Here is a 19,706-nt window from a genome sequence, read left to right on the forward strand (position 1 = left end):
TTTTGCATATGGATGGAACTTAAAGAGAAGAGCAAACTTCCATGTGTCTGTTCTAATTGAATCTCTCTTCTTATTCCAGCTGGGGATGAACAGTGGAACAAATTGAATGAGGAAGCGTATCAGCTATTGCCAGATGAAGTGAAGAAAGAAAATGTGGAAGGCAATGACTTTTTTGGCCCTGAACTGGTGGGACGTTCTGTCATCATAGATCAAAGAACACACACAGGGGAGAGAACTTTTGAATGCTCAGAGTGTGGAAAGAGATTTAGTCACAGTAGCAGTCTTCAAAACTATCAAAAAAATCAGATGGGGGAGAAACCTTTTGAATGCTCACAGTGTGGCAAGAGATTCAGTCGGAGTAGCAATCTTCAACAGCATCAAAGAACCCACACAGGGGAGAAACCTTTTGAATGCTCACAGTGTGGAAAGAGATTCAGTCACAGTAGCAATCTTCAACAGCATCAAAGAACCCACACAGGGGAGAAACCTTTTGAGTGCTCAGAGTGTGGAAGGAGATTCAGTCGGAGTGATAGTCTTCAAAAACATCAAAAGACTCACACAGGAGAGAAATGTTTTGAATGCTCAGAGTGTGGAAAGAGATTCTATGAAAGACGCCATCTTCACACACATAAAAGAACCCATACGGGGGAGAAACCTTTTGAATGCTTAGAGTGTGGGATGAGATTTAGTAGGAGTGATAGTCTTCAAAAACATCAAAGGACCCACACAGGGGAGAGACCTTTTGAATGCTTGGTGTGTAGAAAGACATTTAATGATAGCAGCACTCTTCAGAAACATCAAAGGACCCATACGGGGGAGAAACCTTTTCAATGCTCAGAGTGTGGAAAGAGATTCAGTGACAGTAGCAGTCTTCAAAAACATCAAAGGACTCACACAAGGGAGAAACCTTTTGAATGCTTTGAGTGTGGAAAGAGATTCAGTCGCAGTGGCAGTCTTCAGATGCATCAAAGGATCCATACAGGGGAGAAACCTTTTGAATGCTCAGAGTGTGGAAAGAGATTCAGTCTCAGTAGCAGTCTTCAAAAACATCAAAGGACTCACACAGGGGAGAAACCTTTTGAATGCTCAGAGTGTGGAAGGAGATTCAGTGACAGTAGCAGTCTTCAGAAACATCAAAGAATCCACACGGGGGAGAAACCTTTTGAATGCTCTGAGTGTGGAAAGAGATTCAGCCAGAATAGCAATCTTCTCACACATCAAAGGACCCACACAGGGGAGAAACCCTTTGAATGCTCAGAGTGTGGAAAGAAATTCAGTCAGAATAGCAATCTTGTCACACATCAAAGGATCCACACAGGGCAGAAACCTTTTGAATGCCCAGAGTGTGGAAAGAGATTCAGTCAGAATAGCAATCTTGCACAGCATCTAAAAACCCACACATAGGACAAACCTTTGGATTAACATTAACACTTATATGGAGAAGTGGACCTCTGTTTTGACATGCTCCCTTCCTTGGAGGCTGCTACCTGGAGGTTTTTCCAGTTACCACCTTCTGCATCGTAGACAAAGCCAGCTAAAATTACCTATAAATTAGGATGAAACAGTAAGACACAATATTAATTACATAATGAGTTTTTAAAATACCCAATATTCCCATCCCTGTTTTCCCAAGTTCATGCAGCACATTGTGGCAATCTGGTAGTTCAAAATCACCACTTCACAAACTACTGCAGAACTGGGACTGAAGAGGGACTCTTTTCTGGTGCCACCACCTCTTTTCACTGTCAACCAGCTAATTCCAGCAGGTAGACAATCAGATTCTCAAGCAGCTGCCTTAACTATTAGCCTCAGGATTGTAGATTTAAAGTTGATGAACAGGACATTGGTTTGCAATATATGAAAATTTTGCATCTGCTGTTCCTGGAATTACATTTCTCCACCTTCACTGACTGGAGCCCTGGGTGACCCTCCTTTGAAGCCCATGCTATCTGCCAGACTGGCATCTGCATTCATTGGTGCTGTGCTAGGTCAGTCCTCCAAGCAGTAGCTATAAATCTCCCAGGCAAGCCAATATCTCCTGGCTGCTTCCATAGTGCAAATCACTTTTCCTTTCCACCTCAGAGATCCCTTTTTCCTTCCACCTCTACATAATGAGTTCCCTAGCACAATTTTTTTCTGAAGCCCTGCTACGGAGTCTGTCCCATCAACTTCCAGGTGTCAGGAGTGGTTATTTAGCAACCAGGGCTATCATCCCCTTTCCCTCTGAATGAAACAAGCAAAAACAGAGAGGAGTTTGAGAGAGAGGGGTCCCTGTTTTTTTAGAACTCCCCACCCCCCAGTGCGGCTGTTTGCAACAGAAGCTTCTGAGCCCCATTCTCCCTCTCTTTCAGTCCCATGGGTCATAGGGTGCATTTAAAAAACTCTTTTCACTAACATTTTGTTGTGTTTTTCACACTCTTGAGGAAGATTTGAACACACCAGATAGAGCTTGGAGATGGCATGGGTTTAGGGAAAGAGAATGACAGCATCTTTTTTTAAAAACACATTTCTTAAGCATTAATGTTCTCCTGGTGTGTTTGGGGGAGGGGCTGTTAAAGTGGTTGGTATGTAAACTTTTTCAGCTATAGGTTTTTTTTTTATAACGAGCTTTTTTCAGAAAACAACAAAGGACATGGAAAAAGCAAGCATTATTGGGAGTTTCATTATGTTTTGAGATATGGGTCTTTAAATGAAGCTATCACAGTTATAAAAAGAAAAATCAATCAATCACATTTTGTAGTTTTTTCCTAACACTGGCAGTGTGAACAGAGGGACAGTTGTGCTGGCCCTTCTATCTTACTGTAACAAACATGCACACACACACAGACCCCACACAAAATGTTATAAACTCATACAGAGAGTTTTCCACAAGTCCCCTCCATAATCCTGTTCATCTACCTGTACGCACTCATCTTTAAAAAAAACCCTAAGACTATAAATGCAGAACAGCCCTACCAGATAGGAACAGGAGATGACAAGGGGTTTAGGGAAAGAAAATGACAGCATTTTAAAAGAGTTTTAAGAGTTTGCCTTTTTCATCTTTCTAGCCCCCTCCCATTTTTAGAACCTTCTCACCTTACCAGAAGCTGTTTGCAAACAGAACGGGTTATGATACAGTGTGTAACAGACTTCTCCCTGTGATACACCTCTGAAGATGTCAGCCACAGATGCAGGCAAAACGTTAGGAACAAGATCCACCAGCCCATGGCCTCACAGCCTAGAAAACTCAAAATAGTTATTTCTAGAAAACTCAGCCTAGAAAACTCAGAATTAGTTATTTCTTATTGAGCGGGTTTTAAAACTCTTTTCACAAGCATTACAAAATACTTTTTTCAGGCATTTATTTTATCATGGGGAAATGGGCTTCTGTGGTGCAAAAAGACCACCAAATGTGATGTTTAAAGCATCTTTTACTGACATGCGTCCAATCACCAATTTATTAAAAATAAAAAAAATGGGGTTTGCAGGATGGAGCTCACCAGAGCTCTCCAGGGATTTTCCAGGCTACCAGCTAGGTAACCCAGGGCCCTTGTCCTGTCCTGTCGTGGTTGCCAGAAAACTGATATGAGGATTGTGTTCCCAAAGACTCAAGTCGAATAAGAGACGTTAGGTGTAATAAATTATTTTGCTGCAGCAAACTGGCCCTCAGACCAAAGCAGAAGTCCTGAGCACAAGTAGATCACAGTATTTTATAGTAGTTTTCAAATTAGCAAAAAGGAATCATTAATACATTAATAATGATATCATTTGGTACTATCCTACAACATGGGCTAACACAGAACCTCCCCAAACACTGGAAAACACAGAACATATGTTTAAAAAGAGGTTGGGATTTCCCACCCCAGAAGGAGTATTTAGAATTAAAATGAGCTCTTCAGGTAACACGGAGTCACCCCATCACCGAAAACAGTTACTGCCAATTATTGGAGACTAGGCTGGTGCCATAAGACATAAACAATTCACAATGTTTTTTATTTTATTGAGAGTATGTGGAAAGAGAAATGTAGACCCATCAACTCCAAAAAAAAACTTGAGGAAGGGTACTTTTGTCATTGTTTACATTTTACTAAAATACACCTTGTAATTTATCCTTTTTCAGGGTATAGTTCACTCAGAAAGCTTCTCAATTTGCCAAGCAATAAAGTAGGCTTCTTCTTCTTGGCCAGGTGCAAACTATAAGGAATAAGGATTTTAGAAAGAAAATAACAAGATTGGCTGGAAGTGCTATCCACATTAGAGCCCTCCTAATTAACATTTCTAAAGCTCTACAATTGTACACTTAGATCAAGGCTATTGCCTTTTGCTAATAAACTGCAAACCCATTTGCTTCCTGCACAAGCCTATATCAACATTATTCCAGAATCCTAAAAATGCCCCCAGGTTGGCAGAATGTCTGAAACCTGTTAATTGGCAACCACAGGCATCCAAAGCTTGGTTCTGTCAGTAAAAAGCAGGGGCAGGGCCCTTTCAAGGCCTATTTTGACCTATGAGGGAGAACTCTATGGGGCCTGGCCTGGCTAGTGTGGTGCCACAGGGTTCTGTCCTTGGCCCAGCGCTATTCAATATTTTTATCATTAACTTGGATGATGGAATAGAAGGCATGCTAATCAGATTTGCAGATGACACCAAGTTAGGGGGGTTGTTAATATCCCATAGGACAAGGTCAGAATTTAAAATGGCCCTGACAGGTTAGAGTGCTGGACCAAAAGAAGCTCCTGGGACAAAGGTGGTACAAGAAAAACAAAATTGGGATACAGAACAAACGTGCCCCTTGTAATTCTTTATCTTTATATTACATACTCAGCTTTTAAAGATATGCCTGTTTGGTTCTTTGGGGAAATTAATGTTTTGTGTGTCTTTAAACATACTACAAAGTTGCCTCTGACTACTTTAGAGATCTTTTCTGGAGAGGGGGTGAGGAATTCTGTCTCACCATGTCCATCCCCCACCCAAACTCTAAGGTTACCTTCTATTTTATTTTACCTTCTATTTTATTCAAAGCAGGATATCCAAGAAATATTTTTTAATTAAAGAACTGAGTGAGTTCACATCCTTTATAGTGTGCTTCCACCTAGCGATACTTATGGAAATAATAAACATATTTCAAATTTGCTGTTGCTTTTGTATATAAAACACAGGGAACAGCAGTGGTGTAGTGGTTAAGAGCAGATTAATCTGGAGGAACCGGGTTTGATTCCCTGCTCTGCCGCTTGAGCTGTGGAGGCTTATCTGGGGAATTCAGATTAGCCTGTACACTCCCACACACGCCAGCTGGGGACCTTGGGTGAGTCACAGTTCTTCTGAGCTCTCTCGGTCCCACCTACCTCACAGGGTGTTTGTTGTGAGGGGGGAAGGGAAAGGAATTTGTAAGCCCCTTTGAGTCTCCTTACAGGAGAGAAAGGGGGAATATACATCCAACTCTACTTCTTCTTATATAGAACCACAATTAAGTATGCAGAACAATAATTAATTTACCAATTTTGACCTTTTTTTTTACTTATCTAATCAGTCCCTTGAAGATGACAGTCTTGCAGCTCTGCTCTGCCTTGGTGTGTCCTTTGTTCTTTCTTTTCAAGAATTTCTTGCAGTCCTCAAATATTAATGTGCAGTTTTATAAAAAGGTTGGAGTCCTTCTGAGGTAAGAGACAGGCTGCATCAGGCCCTCCAATCACTCTGGGAAGATTCATATAACATCCACACAAAACACTAATATCCAATTAATACTATTAACCTGTAGCTTTATAATAGAAATCAGGGACTCTGACCCCTTTGCCGCAAAGTATCCTTGGTTTGGTTGTGGTGGGTTTTCCAGGCTGTGTGACCGTGGTCCGGTGGATCTTGTTCCTAACGTTTTGCTGGCATCTGTGGCTGGCATCTTCAGAGGTGTATCACAGAGGGAAGTCTGTTACACACAGAGGGAAGTGTGTAACAGACTTCTCTCTGTGATACACCTCTGAAGATGCCAGCCACAGATGCAGGTGAAACGTTAGGAACAAGATCCACCAGACCACGGCCACACAGCCTGGAAAACCCACCTCAACCAGTTGAATCCAGCTATGAAAGCCTTCAACAATACATTATCCTTGGTGTGTGAGGGTGTCAGTCTTTATATGGAGACCAAAGGGAGGAGCCCTGAAAAGCTCATGCTATCCCAGATTGGGAGTTAGGGTCAGGGAGAACTCACCATCTCCCTGCCTGCTCCTCTGTTGGCCTTTCTCTCCCCTCTAAATAACACTCAATGGATTTCCACCATCCATGATTACTGGAGGGTAAAAAGCATGCTCAGGCCCCACTGATGGGATGGTTTGGGGTGAGGGGAGATCTTTTCCTGCCAATTCTACAGACCTAGAAAGCCCCCCAACTGACACCTTTTGGGTGCCCTACAGAGGGGAACTGAACCAAAATGATGGGGAAGAGGAGGAGGACAAGGTTGTTATATCATTTTTTCTCTTTCATAATGAGGGGCTTTCAGTTACCTTCCCCCCACCCCCCCACACACACACATCAGGCACCTGATGAGATAGGTGGGGCTGAAAGAGTTTGGAGAGAACTGTGATTGGGCTAAAGTCACCCAACAGGCTTCATTTGGAGGAGTTGAGAATCAAACCTGGTTCTCCAGATAACAGTCCATTGCTCTTTACCACTATATCATGCTACATAAATGCTGCATTTCACTTGAACCAAAAAGGACAGGACAAAATTCAAATATCGGATCCTCATGAAATCATATGATTTTTTACAATGAAGCAAAAGAAAACTACTGTCATATTGTAAATCATTACTTAGGCTACTGGCAGCACCACAAAAATCAGGCATCCACTGCTTCATGGTGCTGCTATAGTGGAAAAACGGAAATCTAGAGAATGGATCCTCATAGGCCCTTGTGATATTTACACTGGGTCATCCTAAATTCACCATCAAATCAAAACTCATGTCTAGACTGCACCACAATAATCAGGAATTTGCTACTTTGTGGTGCTACTACAGTGCAAAACCATCAGGGCCTGCCTCTGACCTCTGTTCCCTTCCACGCATCCCAGATTTCCCTGCCCCTTTAGTCACTCAGAAGGAGCTGCTGTGGCTACTGCACTCTAGGCAAGAAAGAGATGCCTTCCTTTCCTGGTAGCCCCTCTAGGATTTTGGACTCACTGGTCTAAGTTTCCTGGACCAGAGGCAATTATGCAGGAGGGAAGCCCCATCTAAAGAGAAGTGTTGCCCCTCGCTCAGGGTTGCACGGCAGAGCCCCCTCCCATATGTCCCATTTCTCTTTACCTTACTTCTCTCTGAAAAATTAGCTTTGCTTTTGCTTTGGGAAGGAAAGTGTGTGGGGTGAGGTTACCTAGGAGGGAGAGTGGCTCATGGGGACTGGAAATATTTGAGGAAGGAGGAGACACCCTCCCCCAACCAAGCTTTGAATTACCTCTGGAAGCAGAAAATGCTGCCTTGCCTGCCTGCCCCCTCCCACCCTGCTCCCCAGCCAGCTCACCTGATCACTGACACAGATTTAGTGGGCTTCTTGGAACCCCAAGGGAGGAGGGTAGCTGGCAGGGGAGGCCCCTTTCAGCTTCTGGAAAAATGTATTTCCTCCCAGAAATGGGGAGTCCATTCATGTTAGTCCCAAACAAAAATGATTTGGAGGCTGGTGGAGATGGAGCTGACACACTAGAAAGCTCAAGTTTGACACCTGGTCAATTTGGGGATCATTTCAATCCAATGACTGCCATGAGTGTTAGTAAAAGCTTGGGATCAATGAAGGCCACCCCTTCTCCCCTGTATTCATATCCACCAGGTTCTGGAAACCATGCCAGGATCACACCAATGAAATCCATCCCTCATATTTTTGCAAGAAAAGTGACAATTTACTCCCTGGAATCCCAGAACAGGGAGGCTGAGCAGACACTGTCAGGACTGCAACTCCCAACATGCACTGGTTCCTGCCTTTTCCCAAAAAGTGCAGGAAAACAAACTGAGAAGCTACATCCCACCAGAGCTTCAGAACCAATGGGAGACCAGGAGCTGGGAGGAGGGGAAGAGTTGATTGGTTGCTGTCTGTCTTTGTAAATAGTTTATATACTGGAACTGAGGACAAGAATCCTCAGTTCCAGCACCCTGTAGTTAGGGTGACATGAATCAATAAAGTTCCTTTACTAGAGTTAGCTTTGTCTGAGTGTGTTCAGCCTTACAGACATGAAGGATGGAGTTCAGGGTTCGGGTTACGGATTATTGTGATGGATTACTGAATAAATGGTTAATTTAAGAGGAGCAGTTCAGGCAGACAGAAGCACAATGAGTTAACCAGAGCTCCGCCTGATTGGCCGGCTGAGCTGCAGTTAGCCAGAAGCACAGAGCGTGTGTGTGCTCACCTGTCACAGTCAAGTCTGACAAAGATCAAGTGACATTGAGTTGAGAGCCAGTATGCCAGAGTTCTCTAAGAAATCTCTCAAAAGAAGGAAAAGATCCTTAGTTCACCAGAGGCTAGGTGGCCAGGTGTTGGTGAAAGACCAGGGGGAAACCTATTCACGGGGACAATCCTAAAGCCACCCGAAGGACTTGGTATAGTCTCTGAAGAGGCCGCACCTAGATATAGGACTGGAGAGTTCCTGAGGGTGTGTTAATATAATTGGCAGAGTCAAGTGAGGGTTTAGAGAAACCCCAGAGCTTGCTCTGTCCCAGCCCAGTGTGAAATCCTGAGGAGTAAAGGGTGGGTGGTTTAGGATCTTGTTCAGGACCATGTAGAAAAGGTTTACCCTGAACATAAGAACATAAGAACATAAGAACATAAGAACATAAGAACAAGCCAGCTGGATCAGACCAGAGTCCATCTAGTCCAGCTCTCTGCTACTCGCAGTGGCCCACCAGGTGCCTTTGGGAGTTCACATGTAGGATGTGAAAGCAATGGCCTTCTGCGGCTGTTGCTCCGGAGCACCTGGACTGTTAAGGCATTTGCAATCTCAGATCAAAGAGGATCAAGATTGGTAGCCATAAATTGACTTCTCCTCCATAAATCTGTCCAAGCCCCTTTTAAAGCTATCCAGGTTAGTGGCCATCACCACCTCCTGTGGCAGCATATTCCAAACACCAATCACACGTTGCGTGAAGAAGTGTTTCCTTTTATTAGTTCTAATTCTTCCCCCCAGCATTTTCAATGAATGCCCCCTGGTTCTAGTATTGTGAGAAAGAGAGAAAAATTTCTCTCTGTCAACATTCTCTACCCCATGCATAATTTTATAGACTTCAATCATATCCCCCCTCAGACGTCTCCTCTCCAAACTAAAGAGTCCCAAACGCTGCAGCCTCTCCTCATAAGGAAGGTGCTCCAGTCCCTCAATCATCCTCGTTGCCCTTCTCTGCACTTTTTCTATCTCTTCAATATCCTTTTTGAGATGTGGTGACCAGAACTGAACACAGTACTCCAAGTGTGGTCGCACCACGGCTTTATATAAGGGCATGACAATCTTTGCAGTTTTATTATCAATTCCTTTCCTGATTATCCCCAGCATAGAGTTTGCCTTTTTCACAGCTGCCATACATTGAGTTGACATTCCCATGGAACTATCAACTAAGACGCCCAAATCCCTTTCCTGGTCTGTGACTGATAGCACTGACCCCTGTAGCGTGTATGTGAAGTTTGGATTTTTTGCCCCTATGTGCATCACTTTGCATTTTGCTACATTGAACTGCATTTGCCCTTTCTTAGCCCACTCACCTAATTTATCAAGGTCCGCTTGGACCTCCTCGCAATCCTTTGTGGTTCTCACCACCCTACATAATTTGGTATCATCTGCAAACTTGGCCACCACGCTACCCACCCCTACTTCCAGGTCATTTATGAATAGGTTAAAGAGCACTGGTCCCAATACGGATCCTTGGGGGACACCACTCCCCACATCTCTCCATTGTGAGAATTTCCCATTTACACCCACTCTTTGCTTCCTGTTTCTCAACCAGTTTTTAATCCATAGGAGGACTTCCCCTCTTATTCCTTCATTGCTGAGTTTTCTCAATAGTCTCTGGTGAGGAACTTTGTCAAAAGCCTTTTGGAAATCCAAGTAGACAATGTCCACTGGTTCCCCCTTATCCACATGCCTATTTACATCCTCAAAGAACTCTAGTAAGTTTGTAAGACAGGATTTGCCTCTGCAAAAGCCATGCTGACTCTTTCTCAGCAGGTTTTGCTTTTGTACATGTTTTATAATTTTATCTTTAATGACAGATTCTACTAATTTACCAGGAACAGATGTCAAACTGACTGGCCTGTAATTTCCCGGGTCCCCCCTAGATCCTTTCTTAAAGATTGGTGTGACATTGGCCATCTTCCAGTCTTCAGGGATGGAGCCTGATTTCAAGGATAAGTTGCATATTAAAGTGAGAACATCAGCAATTTCATGCTTGAGCTCTTTAAGAACTCTTGGGTGAATGCAATCTGGGCCAGGGGATTTGGTAGCATTTAGTTTATCAATGGCTGCCAGAACTTCTTCCTTGTCTACCACTATCTTCGTTAGTTCCTCGGATTCGCCTCCTAAGAAGCTTGGTTCAGGTGCAGGAATGTTCCTCACCTCCTCTTGGGTGAAGACAGATGCAAAGAATTCATTCAGCTTTTCTGCAATCTCCCTGTCATCTTTTAGCACACCCTTTGTTCCTTTGTCATCTAACGGGCCTACCGCTTCCCTTGCTGGCTTCCTGCTTTTGATGTACTTGAAGAACTGTTTGTTGCTGGTTTTGATGTTCACAGCCATGCGTTCCTCATAATCCTTTTTTGCCTCCCTTACAGCTCCCTTACTTGCTTCTCTTTTGCCACCATTTGTGTTCTCTCTGGTATTCTTTATCAGTTAAGTTGGACTTCCATTTTCTAAAAGACATCTTTTTTTCCCTAATAATTTCCTCAACGTCCCTTGTTAACCATGGTGGCTTTCTTTTGGACTGGGCGCTGCCTTTCCTAACCTGTGGAACACATTCCAGTTGAGCTTTTAAGACTGTGTTTTTAAATAACCTCCAAGCATCTTGGACATTTTTGACTCTCTTGATTTTCCCTTTCAGCTTCCTGCGCACTATCCCCCTCATCTTTGAGAAATTTCCCTTTCTGAAGGCGAATGTAACTACATTAGTAGTTGTCACTTGTTCGCATGCAGAGATACTGAATCTGACAGCATTGCGGTTGCTGTTCCCTATCGGCTCAACAACACTGACTTCCTGCACCAGGTCCTGGGTCCCACATAGAATTAGATCTAGGATCACATCTCCCCTGGTTGGTTCTACAACCATCTGCTCTAAGCCACAGTCATTTAGCATATCCAGGAATGTTCTCTCCTTACTATGACCTGAACATGCATTTTTCCAGTTTATATGGGGATAGTTAAAATCGCCCATTACCACGACATTTTTGCTTTTGTTGGCCTCTCTAATTTCTTTTTCCATCTCAGAATCCTCTTGTGCGCTTTGGTCAGGGGGACGATAATATATTCCTAATGTTAAACTATGCTTCACCCCTGGTATTGATATCCACAGTGCTTCTGTAGAGGAATCAGCTCCCCCTGCATTGTCTATTTTATGTGACACTATGCTCTCTTTGATGTAGAGGGCCACCCCACCCCCAATACGCCCTGTCCTATCCTTCCTGTAGAGCCTGTAACCTGGGATAACAGCATCCCACTGGTTCTCCTCATTCCACCATGTCTCTGTGATGCCCACTATATCAATGTCCTCCTTCAAAACTCTGTACTCCAGCTCCCCCATTTTAGGTCGAATGCTTCTACTATTAGCATAGAGACACTTGTATACTCTGTCTCTGTCCCTAACCTGGGATTTATGTGTTTTGCCCTCTAGCCTTTTGTAGACACTATCACTTATCACATTGCTATGTTCCTCACTTGTATGTGGTTGATTTAAAAAAACCTCCTTCTCTGTCTGCATCCCCATGGACTCTGTATTCCGAACCGAAGTCACCTCAGCTCCTGTCGGCTTTCCCCCAGGAATCAGTTTAAAAGGACTGAAGGACTTAACTGAGTGTATGAAAGTATATTTTGGAACCAAAACAGCCTTTTCTGTGAAACTGCTAAAGTACTAAGATATGGATGTAACATCTAAGTATTCTCTGCTTAAGAAAAAGAAAAGTGTAACATTTCTTTACCATCAAATTGAGAAGAATCCTGCAAATAAACTCTTGGGGTTTTTTTACTGTTAAGAAACCTCTCATTTTCCCTCAAAAAGGTGGCAGCATACACTTTCCTGACAAGATTTGCCAGAAAACCTGGTGCATGCGAGGGGTGGGGTGCCTGGATTATCAGCAGCTATCAGCTGAGCCCTCAGCTCTCCCTCCTGCAGGGTTTGTGTGTATGGGTGTGTGTGTGTGTGTGTGTGTGTGTGCTGCACCCTCCATTCTGATGTATTCTGGAAAAGTATGGTAGAGGGAGCAGCAGAGGAAGATCTATCAGAATCAACTATAGTGAAAACCAGGTCAAATTCCACTTTGGTGGTCAGCCTTTAGAGAGCTTAGGGAACCCCCCCCCAAAAAAAAGCATTCTTGAATGTGCAGCAAACAATGAGGATAACATAGCAAGCGACGGACTCTAATCTGGAGAACTGGGTTTGATTCCCCACTCCTCCACATGAGCACCAGACTCATCTGGTGAACTGGATTTATTTCCCTGTTTCTACACATGAAGCCTGCTGGGTGACTTTGGGGCAGTCACAGTTCTGTGAGAACTCTCTCAGGCCCACCCACCTCACAAGGTGTCTGTTGTGGGGAGAGGAAGAGAAGGAGTTTGTAACCCACTTTGAGGCTCCTTACAGGAGAAAGATGGGGTATAAATCCAAACTCTTACCCTCTTCTTCAAATGGGGGCTAATCCAGAAATTTATCTCTGGGGGGCATTTTAGCACCCCACAAAGTAGTTGCTTTGCAAGAAAGAGATTTACAACTTAAACCACAGCTGTTTAAAGCACTGATCAGAAACACTTTGAATTACCGTACTGCAAATATGTGAAACTTTCAAGCATTAGCTACAGTAGGGTTTACTGCATTCAATATACATGGTGCTAAAAAAAATAGTTTTAATCAGTTTTAGCATCTATCAAGCAAATTTCTATTTTCCCCCATTTTGAATGAAAAGTACATTATTCAGTTTTCGCTCTCTTTTTTTTTTCACTTCAATGGGTGGAAAAATCCTAAGCCCAGGGAACCACAAATACTTGGGCCAGGAGGTCAAGGGAGGGGAAGCCTGTGGTTCAGACGGCGCACATTGGCTTTGCATGCAGAAAATTCCAGATTCAATCTCTGGAGTCTCCACGCAAGTGTCCTGTGGAAGAAAGGCCACAGAAGGGCCAGTCTCAGCCTGTGAAAAGAGCCTCTTGGAGATCTATGGCCAGCCAGAGTGGCCAATGTGGTAGAAATTGCAGAACTGAGTCTGATTTATGCCCTTTTGGATCACACTGTAAGGAACTCAGGCACAAGTAATTATCCTGAAATTAGCTACACACTTTATTAAGCACAACACTTGTTAGCATAGAGTGAATACAGAAACCATTAATGTTCAGATAAGAACCAACACGCATAATGAAAAATAAGGAAACCTCCCACTGATACAGCAGCAAAAATACTAAACAAAATGGAAACCTAAAGGCTCAGATAAAATAAAGTTGCTTGAAAAAAAGACAAAACAGTTCAAAATTAATCATACACCCTACTAGCAAGACCTGGAAACATTTCTCCCTCTAGCAGCCCATCACCCTCCTTCCTGACCCATCAAATTAAAAGTGAAGGCCCTTGATGATACTCTCAGATTATCTATGTATGACTGAAGGTGGGTCCATCAGCATGAAGGGAGGAAGAGAATCAAAGAGCCCTCAACATGCAAAGCAACCTCATTTGGATTCTTTTCTTAGAGGAGGAAGTAAATTTTAATACTGATGATTTATGTATTGTTTACTCTTTCAGGGCATTGTAGATTTTTGTGAACTACCTCAAACTGATATCTGGAGAGGTAACATATATGTAAATCAATGTTGAAAAAAATACATTTTCCACCAGAAAGGAACTGAAGTTGGAAGGAACTGTGGCAAGTCAAGTTATCTTCTTTCTCTAGGAATTGTGACGCTTACTATTTCACCCTTTCAGAGATCCTATCTAGAATGCTGAAAAACAGGCTCATTGCCTTTCCAGTCAGATGATGCACATTGGAGCATTCAAGCTGCAATTGTCATTCCAATCTCACAACCTGAAAGTGTAAATTGTGGGAAAAGAAACAGGGGCTTCTGGCCACTTTTCCTTCTCTGCTTATTTGACAGTTGCCAATCTCAAGGCCAAGTCTAGAGACCTGGAATAATCTCCAGATTATTTTATTTTTATTGCATTTTATTATAATTGATCATCTTTCCCCTATCAGACTATAGAAACAGGGAGCAAGTGGCTTGCCCCCACATGTAATATTTGATATTCCATCCCAAACCCCATCTTCTCCAGGCTCCCCAAACCTCTTCTTCTCCAGGCTCCTAGCCCCAATCTCCAGGAATTTCCCCATCCAGAATTGGCAACATGGCTTTATTTCTTCTTGTAGGGGTGAGCCCGCGAACCCAGGAGAGCCGCAGAAAGAGCGCATGGAATGCCTGTGCCAACTGCGCCCTTCTGGGCGCACACGCTCTCCCATCCCCCAGTCCCCCGTGAGTCACAGGTCATGAACTACCTGACTCACGGTCACCAGGTGTCCCAGACAAAGGGACGAAGGGGCTCTTGCCCCCAGGTATGGATTAGACCCAGACGCGGACGCTTCCTCCTGCACGTAGCAGCCCCATGAGATCATGCATCACATGATGCTCTCCCGCTCTCCTGCCTATCCGCCTCCTTTACACGCCCCCAGTAAAACCCTAATAAAAGGTGCCAGGGACTAGCACACGGCAGAGTTGCCAGGCCCACGGATCAGAGCTGTCGGATCCACACAACACAAGCCTCCTTATGCTGGCTATATAAACAGGACAATCTCAATATGGCTTCTTCCTTGCGACCCCCGCGGGCCGACTTCACTTCTAAGGAATGTTATGAGTTATAGAAATCCCATATTCTATTCCATAAAACTGCCAGACGATACAGAGAAGTTTCTGGCTGAGCTCACTGGCTTGAGCCACATAATGGGTTTCATATGCTTTGCTGACCTCCAAAGAGAAAACCTTGTTGTGGGATGTGTGGCTTATTCCATGGCCCTAAAAATTCAATGAAAAGAGTTGCAAATGACACTTGACATTCCAGTGTGGGGAAATTTTCAAAGGATCAGGTCTGTTTGATTTGACTGGATGTTGGGCTGCTTTGATGGCTCTGGGAAGATTGCCATTAACTGGAAATGATCTTGTTTTGCTTTGATGAAATATTCTTTGAAGTAGAGATATGGTTGTATACATGCCTTGGGGCTGAGGGATATATGTAAAAGCCTTAGTGACTGTAGGGGGCTGTTTAACCCAGCAAAGCTCTCAGATAGAGACAGGAATGCTCATGCCATCTGTTGCCTTCTAAGGCATGCAATCACCTGTCACAAGACCCTATGACTCATAGGTCACAGATGGAATTGACCTGACGCAGACGCTTTCCTGCATGTACACTGCCCTCAAGAGGGCCATGAATTATGAACCTTTCTCCTGCTCTCCCGCCTTCCCAAAACCCTAATAAAAGGTGCCAGGGACCAGAGTAATGGGTAGAGTAGCTAGGATTCACTGGATCACGCTTATATCGCTTACTGTCTCTTCTCTCCACTGATGATATCACAAGGCCCCGGGCCCCATTCCTTGGTAACGACCTCAGTGACATCCTGCCTCCATGATGAGATGTGCTCTGGGCATAACCAGTAGAAGCACTCTCTCAAACTTATTCCAAAGATTCCCACATTGCACCTTCAGTTTTCAAAAGAACAAAGAGAAGATTGGGGATCAAATTGAAATGTCTCAAATGAAGAGGGTACAGGGGCCTTACTGAAAAGGTTCTCCTTTGTGTTGGTTCTCAAATGCTGCTCATACGTGTATCTTTCATTGAATCTCTTTCCTCATTCTAAGTATTCCAAAGGTTTATCCGATGTGTTTTGTTCTGAGATGCTGTGCAAGACTCATACTGAATCTCTTTCCAGACCCTGAACATTTAAAAGTTTTATCCCCTCTGGGTGTCCTTTGATGCACTTGAAGATTTCCACTCTCACTGTAAAGGATTCAGTGGTGTTGATGGTGAAGTAACCTTGAGTGCATTCCACAGCCCGGGCGATGGGCCAAATGCATCGGCGGAGACTTTATCTTTGCGCGGGAGATGAAGACACCGTTCCCATGGGAAGCTGGAAGGGGGGATGGGGTGAATGGTGTTATAACCTGTGCTTCTGGCGGGAAGTGCCATTCCTGCCACTGCGTGTACTTGAGCTTTCTAAGATGTCTTAATAAATGGACTTTTACTCCCAAAAGCCTTTTATTTCTGCTTCTATGGAATTCCTTACATTGTGGCAGGAATCCTAAATCATCTATATTCCTGTGCAGTGGACCTCTTGTCTTGCGATGGAGAGGTTGAATGTTACTGCGGAAGGTGCGGTAGCCCCCAAAGAGGGCTCCGACCTTTCCCTTCTGGATCTGGAGGAACCGGCAGGAGAACGGGCCTCGCTGGTGGCTCTTTCCCGTCCTCGTATCAGCACGAGTCTTCCTTTACTCCGTTGGAACGAGGGACGTGACGACGACCATGGGGACTTCCATGAGTCGTTTGGGGCGCTGTCTATGGATCGAGCGCCTGTGGATCGGATCTCTACCCGTTTTCGTGTGGATTACAAACCTCAGATGCAACCTGTCATGGAGGAGACGGGCTTGACCACCTTTCATGCGGCAACCCAGGAATCCATTGAACGATTCCTGGACTCGTATTTTGGTGATGCTCCCAAGGAACCACCGTGGCACAGCACTGGGGCCCGTCCAAAGGACACCGGGACTAAACCTGGAATTGGGAGGGGTGTCCGTATCGCTTCCCAATCGGACCCCCCTAATCCCGGGCCAGCGACCGCACCTGAGGTGCCTCGGGGAGCCACCGGTGGCTACGGCGGCTACGGTGTCTCCGAAGCCTCGCTTCCAGACGACGAAGAGTCCGAAGAAAGCCTGCATTCCCAGCCGGACCGGTTTCCTCTCCCATCGAGAGAGGACTGGGATGAGGAAGTGGGGCGACTGCGAGATGCCCAAGCGGCATGGGACCGTGAACGCCAGCTATGGGAGGAGGAACGGGCACAGTTGCAGCAAGAGCGCGAAAACCTGCAGAGGGACCGGGAACAGCAACGTAAAGAAGTCCAGCTCGAGTTGGACCGTGCCAAAGAAGCGCTCCAACGACAATATGCCCAGAATCTGTCAGTCCATGATAAAGTCCTGGAACATTCCCGACTGGATTTACAACGGCAACGCGAAAGCGTTCAGGCTCTGCGCACGCAAAGCGAGCTCACTGAAGCCCTTAAACGGGACGAACTGGCTAAATTGGAACGAGAAAGAGCTGCTTTGCATGCGCACCAGGATGCATTGACTCGCAAGGAGAGGGAGCTGGCTGCGTTGGAGAGGGAACTAAGGAGGCAGCAGACCAGGAAGCCCCAAGTTGGAGTCTATGCTGTTACTGATCAGGCCGGTGCCAGGGGGGCCGCGTACCTGGGTCCTGCCACCCAAACGCCAGCGGCACCGCCAGCGCCCCCGATTCCGGCCCCTCCCGTACAACAGCTGCCTGCCCAACCTGCTCAACCCGCGCAACCACCTCCCCAGCAGGCGCCAAGAGCCGTCGAACGGGGCTACTACCGGCCCCCGATACCAGCCCGTTTTGATGGGACCGCTTCCAAACTTCCCTACTTCATCTTGCAACTTAATGCCCACTTGGAAGACTATGATGATTTATACCGGTCTGAGCGCGAAAAAATACGGGACATCGGTTCAGTCCTGGATGGGGCAGCAGCCGACTGGTTCGTGACTATTTTGGACTTGCAGGATGAGGACTCTCGCACAGTGCCCGCATTCCTTCAAGCCTTAAGAGCGCGCTTTCAAGATCCAGGCGCCGAGAATGAAGCTATCCGCACCATCAAAACCATCCAGCAAGGCAACCGCCCGTTTGCAGAATTTGCCCGTGAATTTCGTGCGGCGGCTGCTCGACTTCCTCCTGAGTGGCCTGAACGCATGAAATGCGAATACTTCTCGGATGCTGTGGACGGCAAGCTACGTGAAACGGTGTTTTTAATTCGGGTTCCTCGTACTATTGCAGATTGGATCCAATTGGGGTCCCAAGTGGCGTCTCGTTTGGAATACGCTCGTCAAGGAGGCCGCCCACGCCCGAAAACCACTACTGTGTCCACCAAGTCAAGCCCAGCCGCCCCTACCGAAACCACCTCTGAACGCCGTCGCCGACTGGGATTGTGTCTTTATTGCGGAGGGCCAGGTCATCTAGCCGCCAACTGTCCCAAGAAACAAAAACCAACCGCTCCAGTTCCGCGCACTCCGTCTGCCAAACCACCACGCAGGTCAGGGCCGCCTCCCACAGGCTCGTCTAAAGCGGTTACCGAAGGCGACGCAGAGGAGGGGGAAGCAGCTGTTTGCCTTTCTTCAGCCCCCATGGACATGGGCCCGACTCCTGACGCGGTGAGTGAAGGCAGCGCTCCCATTACTGTTCAAGCATTTCTGGCCAACCCCGCTAAACACACTCGCATTATAGCCTCGGCCCTTGTGGATTCCGGCTGCTCCCACTGCTTAATGCGGCCCCAGGTGGCAGAGGAGCTAGGTCTGGATCGAATTTCCCTGGCTAAGCCCATACCATTCACCCAAATGGACGGCAGCCCCCTCGGGAACGAAGGACCGGCCCAATATAAAACACAGCCGGTTCTCCTCCGTTGCGCCGACCATTGGGAGAAAATTAGTTTTATTTTGGCGCCAGTGGCCAAACACTCCATAGTTTTGGGCATGCCTTGGCTATTGTTACATGAACCAAAGTTCATTTGGAAAGAACGGATCTTAGAATTCACTGACCCTCCCTGCGGTGAACACATGAACTGGGGAGAAAACCCAACGTCTCCTGACACACACCCCTCCCTGGCTTCCTCAGTGATTGCTCCCGATTCTATTGGCATCCCACCTGCATATCATGATCTAGCCAGAGTTTTTCAGGAGCAGGAATGCGATCAGTTGCCACCCCACAGAGACACTGACTGTAAAATTGTCATACAACCAGGGGCACAACTACCCAAAGGTAGAATCTACCGCATGAGTCCCAATGAGGAGAAGGAACTTCGTGCCTTCTTGGACAAGAACCTTGCTCGCGGGTTCATACGGCGGGCTACCAAACACACACACGCTGCTCCCGTTTTGTTTGTCAAAAAGAAAGATGGGTCTTTACGGCTTTGCACAGATTATCGAGGTCTCAATGCGGTCTCCCTGTCCAATAAATACCCTTTGCCTTTGATCAAGGACCTTTTAGATGCACTCGGCAAAGGACGTATTTTTACTAAATTGGACTTGAGAGAAGCTTACTACAGAGTCAGAATTGCTGAAGGCTATGAACACCTGACTGCGTTTAACACAAAGTTTGGACAGTTTGAATATTTAATAATGCCATTCGGGTTAAGTGGGGCCCCCGGAGCTTTTATGGCCCTTATCAACGAAGTGCTCCATGGTTGACTGTACGAGGGAGTTGTTGTATAGTTAGATGATGTTTTAATTTACTCACAAACCATAGAAGAGCATGAA

General features: G+C 45.6%; 2 protein-coding genes and 1 long non-coding RNA gene across 14 annotated transcripts in view; 1 reads left to right on the top strand and 2 right to left on the bottom strand.

Annotated features, from left to right (window-relative positions):
- The window catches only part of LOC125428543 (zinc finger protein 883-like), a 454,328-nt gene extending 451,629 nt beyond the window's left edge, over window positions 1–2,699 (top strand). Inside the window, exon 7 of the mRNA XM_048488828.1 lies at window positions 80–2,699. Coding sequence (XP_048344785.1) covers window positions 80–1,404 — 1,325 coding nt within the window. The 3' untranslated portion in view covers window positions 1,405–2,699. The remainder of the gene's footprint in view (window positions 1–79) is intronic.
- The window catches only part of LOC125428537 (zinc finger protein 436-like), a 774,209-nt gene that overhangs the window by 428,777 nt on the left and 325,726 nt on the right, over window positions 1–19,706 (bottom strand). The window lies entirely within an intron of this gene.
- LOC125428914 lies at window positions 15,015–16,167 on the bottom strand. The gene is made up of 2 exons (XR_007243879.1): window positions 15,779–16,167; window positions 15,015–15,416 (listed from the first exon to the last, which is right to left on the bottom strand). It is a non-coding gene; the product is annotated as an uncharacterized LOC125428914 (long non-coding RNA).

The sequence above is a fragment of the Sphaerodactylus townsendi genome, linkage group LG03, assembly GCF_021028975.2.
Source record: "Sphaerodactylus townsendi isolate TG3544 linkage group LG03, MPM_Stown_v2.3, whole genome shotgun sequence".
Lineage (NCBI taxonomy): Eukaryota > Metazoa > Chordata > Lepidosauria > Squamata > Sphaerodactylidae > Sphaerodactylus > Sphaerodactylus townsendi.